The sequence below is a fragment of the Polistes canadensis genome, unplaced genomic scaffold (assembly GCF_001313835.1).
Source record: "Polistes canadensis isolate GaletaPanama2010 unplaced genomic scaffold, ASM131383v1 scaffold_111, whole genome shotgun sequence".
NCBI classification, from domain to species: Eukaryota; Metazoa; Arthropoda; class Insecta; order Hymenoptera; family Vespidae; genus Polistes; species Polistes canadensis.
The window spans coordinates 354,302-360,240 of NW_014569658.1; the positions used below are offsets into that span (position 1 = coordinate 354,302).

A 5,939-nucleotide genomic window follows, 5' to 3' on the forward strand; every position below is an offset into this window, starting at 1 on the left:
TATTTAGATATTATTACGATATAGAGAGCTCTTTATAAGCACTGATGCAAGTAACTAAGATTAGTTCACTGAAATAATGTACATAATTTTTTAAATTTTATTGCAACATAGACATAATAATGTGTTTACTATAATAATTTAATATCTTATAAGTTTATTTTATTTTTATTTTCTTTTTTTTTTTTTTTACGTTGAATATACACAGTTATTTAGATATTATTACGATATAGAGAGCTCTTTATACTTATTATTGGAGCAAATGGCAATTCAGTGTTGATAAATAATATTTAATTGGTTTCAAATTTGATATCGATTCTGACTTGACTTATGTAACAATAGTTTGCTTACTTTGATATGGTATCCCGCTCGTTATATAAATCGTATTATTTTTTTGTTTGTTTAAGTTAAAGTATTATTCTTTGACAATAGAGAAATTTATTAGTTTCATTGATTTAATTTTATCATAAAAATAAGTTTTTTTGTTTATGATAAAAGAATAATATTCCTTGTAAGAGATAATTGACGACATTTACTGTGTACTTAATTGAAAGTAGCGAACGATTCGCGTACTTGTCTAACATAAGGTGAATACATTTATATTGCAATGAATATTACAAATTCGAATAAGAATAAATATTAATCAATGACGGTACAAATTGACAACATTAAATTATTAATTAGGAACACGTACTTTTTTTATATCATGCCGATAAATTTGTTCGCAGTTCGATTCACAACACACATACGTTATTTTTATTTCTTTTTAAGATTAATATATCCTTTTTTAAAAATATTTATATATATATATATATATTGTTATACATTTTTCAAGCAATATTTTCAAGAATATATTTCTTCTTTGACTTTTCAAAATATATTTCTATAGATCGAATAATATTGTTAGTTGAATTGATATAATATTAATTTTTATAATATTTCCTTTTTTCTTTTCTTTCATTACAATAAATCCGACGAATCATACTCTCATACAAAATAAATTTATATTCCCGAGTACGTAACATAAATATATTACATTTAAGAACGTACTCCGCGAGATCAGACGGAAATTAAACGTATTCTTTAAAATATCATCCTTAACGTATAAAAATTCATATTGTCAGTGACACGTTTGATGTTGAAGATTGTGTAGTTCATATGCAAGCTGACAACATTCCGAATCACTCCATCTATGTCGTTCACGAATTTTATCTGCATTCGTGGAATATTCGGACACCTACAAAAATAATATTTTAATATTACTACAATCAGGAAAAAAAATATATTCAATATTTCGAAATCTTTAAATATCAACCCCATAATAATTATCTCTTTGAATGATCTATATAACAACGTTAAAAATATGATCGATACAATGTTTAATATACTCACGTTCGAGGAAAATGAAAGTAAAGATTGATCCGTGTATTTACTACAAAGTGGCGAAGTATGATTCATAATGTTCTTATGATTATCCATCGATACCACGTTGGATCCATTTCCAACAATGTCCATGTATCCTCTGCTGCTAGCTAAACTACCTCCTCGCGTTGCGATATCTAGGTAAAATCATGCAATAATATATTTATTATTTAGGTATATATCAAAACAACAAAAAATCGATTTGACCGAGCATATTACTGCAGAGGAGAACTTATATACACGCGGAGAAAATAAATTTATTGGATTCCTGAAAAAATTCGTGCCGATTTAATATATATTTTTTTTTTTTCAAAATCTGATAAACAGTATACAATTATTTTTATAATATTTAATAAGGAAACACTTTGCCTTAAAAAGTACATATACTTTCATGATTTAGATAGATCATTATAATTCTCATTCCTTCATTTATATATCGAACGAAATTTTTTTTAGACAATCCAATAATACAAATACAAAAGTATGAATAAAGTGAAATCAAATTTGTAGGAAGGTTGGACTGGCTGCGTGGGATTTTTCTTCGCACGTCAGCTCGGTAGGATTAAAAAGACACCTTGTGTACTCGCCATCGAGTGCGTTGAACGATGACCCTCGCGATCATGATAGAAACAAGGCCATTGTTTTGCTAACCATTTTGGTCTTTTACCACGTCTCCGTCCAAATTTCGAAGTGTTGCAACTACATACACTATTCGAACGTGGACCTGTTCTTCTATCGTAACGAAAACGAGGACACCTGTAATTTCTTAACGTTCTCGAAACTTCTGCCCTAACTTCTCTGTTCATAAAACAGTAAAGGACTGCTACGAAAAAACCCTACAAAGAATAGAAATATCATTTTATTGCATAACACAGTTTATACAAGTTTTGGACCAATAACTTTTATCACCTCAAATATTGCGTCTCGATCATTTTTTCTCAAGGTATTTTTTTTTTTTGTTTTTATTCTTTTTTTTCTTTTTTTCATAAGAATCCAACGATGCACACGCACGTGCATTGATATTGCGCTTGCGAAAAGAAAGAGAAAAAAATATTATCGCGAATACATAGAGTCTTCCACCTTGAACTATTGATCTTTTTCCACTGACATTTCTTTCTTTTTTGTCCAACTTCAATAAAAAAAAAAAGTAAAAAGTATGGTAATCATTGTTCAATTGTGTTTTATTCAGAGTGATACGGGGTATCAATTCGTGTACATAAAAATTGTTGGATATTTCATTTGTACAAAAAAGAAGAAAAAACGGTCCCTCAAATAATGAAAGAACGTGAAGTGATAATAGTTATAGATAATTTTTCAAATATACGAGAAGTAATTTACCTGAAAAGAAGCGAATGATTGATCGCAAAATAGCCAGATAATTTCAACAGTTTCATCGATTCCCATACTGTATGACATACCTAAGAAAACTGTATAATGTACTCCAAAAAGTGGCACTAGGACCAGTGTACTTCTTGCCCACCGTCTGCGTATGTTTCAATAAGATTATTATCATAGTTTTGTTAATAATTTAATTGTTTTTTTTTTTTCGTTGACCTACTTATATCTTTGAGTTTCCTCCGATACGGTGCACTTTAATTTGGACAGTAATACTCGTACGATATTGACAAAAAGTACGAAATTAATCTGAAAAAAAAAAATAACACAAGAAAGACAATTACTTAAATTTATATCGTACACACACACACACACACACACACTTGTAAATAATTAATTAATAATTTTTTATTTTATTTATCTTACTAATATGGAAAGTATCGTTGGTATTCGAATCCATAAAAATAAATATGGATTTTGATTGGTTGTCCAACATAATATATCTTCCAGTATAATTCTTGATATAACCCAGCCCGTTATGAATATCGTCGGTAATCCTGAATAAATAATACAATATAATTCCAAATTAAATAATATTACTTTTTTTTTTTTTTTTCTTTTTTTTTTTTGAGGGATATCAAAAGATCAAAATTAAATGAACAGTTAATCGAACTAACCCCATCCTAAGAAAACGTAAGCAATTATGTTAGAATTAGCATCGGCGAACAGTGCCAGGAATACTAAATTATGAAGATAAAGGCCTTCCATGAGAATCCAAAAGTAATTGGCCAATATGAAATATTGCCAAAAACTGGTGAACAATTTGCAATGCCAATTGCTTTCAGTTTCGTCGAAGATCCATTCTTTTTCATTGTTTTCAATAATGATGTCCGAGGCAAGACCGACTCCGCTTAAGAATAGGGTATCTTTTAGAAGTGCCATAAATGCTCGCATCATGAACGAGAAAAATGTGTGCATGTGTAACATATTTCTCGGACATCTCAATTTTCTACGTAAAAAAACATATAATTTGTTTTTTTTTTTTTCTTTCCGTGTAAAAAACAAACGTAGATAAAAAAAAGAAAAAAAAAGAAATGAGAATAGAAGTATACATTTATATTTTGATAATAATATATCCGATTATTATATATTTATTTTTAAGACACAAAAAACAAAATCATACTTACTTAATAATCGCAAGAATGAAAAAGGCTATAACCAGCGTGAAGAAGGATACTGTATATCCCACTTTAGAAATAGTTTTCAGTATAGGAAGGTACTTCTGTAAGGACAGTACAGACAGAGAGACGTTTCACATATCTAATTTTACTAAAACGAAAATAAAATAAGAGACGTATATATGTACATAAAGGATTATTTCATTTGTATTTGTGGTTATCAATCCACTTACTATGTTAAATATTAATAACCATAAGGGCTTTTATCTTGCTTTCGTATACTTTTACTTGAATTCGTACAAAGGTTCGTTTACCTGAATAAGAGTGATATTGTTCGAGTGCACATCCGTTATATCCATTATAACTGTGACTAGTTCTGCAGGATAGCACTGGGTGTAATTGCTCCAAGTGGTATTGGTGTCGAAGTTCCAGAACCATTCGCCGTTGGGCATGCATTGCTTTGTTGCATTCGACTAATGCATACAAGTTTATTATACAACTTTCTATTTAATTTGGAACAATTGATTATAATAAAAACCTCTTGCTAACTGTTTCCTTTTTCTATTTTTTTTCAATTAAACTTTACTTCAAACGTGACCAAAATTAATAGATCAATTTTATAAATTTTATATTTTTGTAATATAATTTAAAAAAAAAGAAACAAGTATATAACACCTGAGAATTGAATCCTGCGATGTAATCAGGACAATAGAGAGATGTTAATTCTCCTGGTGGGGTAGAAGGCCAACAAAGTATCGTATCCCAGATCATTGGACACCATCCTATTTAAAATAGAAAATCTATATGAAATAATTGTAAATAATATAGATTTTATTTAAAAGAGAGAGAGAGAGAGAACATTTAATTAACAGGCTGTCGAAACAAAACGTTACCACCCTTATGATTATTTGAAGTGTATTATTAGTATTTTTTCGATGTTTCTCGAAGTGTTTTAAGTGTTTCAAGTTGATATGGTTAGCACACTTTAAAATCTTGAAACACTTAAAACGATTACGAGGGTGGTAAAATTTTTATTGCGACACCCTGTATTTATATACGCATAAAATTTGATTTTATCCGCACGTTTTCGAATGAATAACGATATTTAATTATTTTCTGGGAAATTTATTAACCGTGAAACAAGCAATTTATTCGTTCTATAGTAATAGTATAGGTGCGTAACGTCGGCACAGAAAATGTTTCATTTTGTTTTATACGAAAAAAAAAAGAAAAAAAGAAAAAAAGAGAAAAAAGAAAAGGAGACAAAGGTTTTCATTTTGTTTTAACGAAGATTTAATCGTAATGAAAAAAAGTTTAATTAAAAACAATTTATAAATGCAACGATAAATTTCATTTACTCGATTAGTTTCATTTCTTTTCTTTTTTTAATCTGTTAATTCATTAAAGTTAATCGAATCGATGAACAAATAACTAATTACAAATCAAAGTTTGCGTTTTCCTTATAATATTATCATTCGAATAATAATATTCTCAAAGTTTTACAAAGTTTGACTTTATCTGGAAGAAATTTTAAACTCGTAGAAAGTTTAATTCTTGAAATAAATTCTCGATATCTGTTGGGAATATACACCAAACGGATTTGACAGAAAAATTGTTAACTTCACGAAATATAGTTCTCGAATTATTACGAAGTATTACGATAGAGGAAGGAATGGGACAAAAGGTTGATAAGAAAGAATAAAGTGAACTTTTCCAGATGAATTTTAAAAATTAATCGTTTAGAAAATGAAATTGATTTCATTGAAAATGTATATTATATATAATACCGTTTTTCGTGATATTTCCATGATTACAAAGTCTTCTTTGTGCTTCCCGTGTTTCCTCCTGACGAGAATAGCCCGTTCCCTTCTAACATAAATTAAATAATAATATATTATTAAAATATGTGTTAACTATTTTAATATTAATTAAAAAACTATCATTTTTTTATAATTATTGTCTCTCGAAATGTTAAGGATTACAATTTCAAAAAAAAAAATATATAAT

General features: G+C 28.3%; 1 protein-coding gene across 5 annotated transcripts in view; it reads right to left on the bottom strand.

The window, feature by feature from the left end:
• Positions 1 to 909: 909 nt before the first annotated feature.
• The window catches only part of LOC106787724 (parathyroid hormone/parathyroid hormone-related peptide receptor-like), an 18,439-nt gene continuing 13,409 nt past the window's right edge, over positions 910 to 5,939 (bottom strand). For 4 of the 5 annotated variants that reach the window (XM_014750338.1, XM_014750334.1, XM_014750337.1 and 1 more), the window contains exons 4-14: positions 5,720 to 5,801; positions 4,608 to 4,714; positions 4,247 to 4,405; positions 3,942 to 4,036; positions 3,432 to 3,763; positions 3,181 to 3,311; positions 2,978 to 3,063; positions 2,758 to 2,902; positions 1,994 to 2,255; positions 1,390 to 1,556; positions 910 to 1,234 (exon numbers count right to left, since the gene is read on the bottom strand). In XM_014750338.1, coding sequence (XP_014605824.1) covers positions 1,118 to 1,234; positions 1,390 to 1,556; positions 1,994 to 2,255; positions 2,758 to 2,902; positions 2,978 to 3,063; positions 3,181 to 3,311; positions 3,432 to 3,763; positions 3,942 to 4,036; positions 4,247 to 4,405; positions 4,608 to 4,714; positions 5,720 to 5,801 — 1,683 coding nt within the window. In that variant the 3' untranslated portion in view covers positions 910 to 1,117. Of the gene's footprint in view, positions 1,235 to 1,389; positions 1,557 to 1,993; positions 2,256 to 2,757; positions 2,903 to 2,977; positions 3,064 to 3,180; positions 3,312 to 3,431; positions 3,764 to 3,941; positions 4,037 to 4,246; positions 4,406 to 4,607; positions 4,715 to 5,719; positions 5,802 to 5,939 lie in introns of those variants that run through there. The other variant, XM_014750339.1, reaches the window with a different exon arrangement.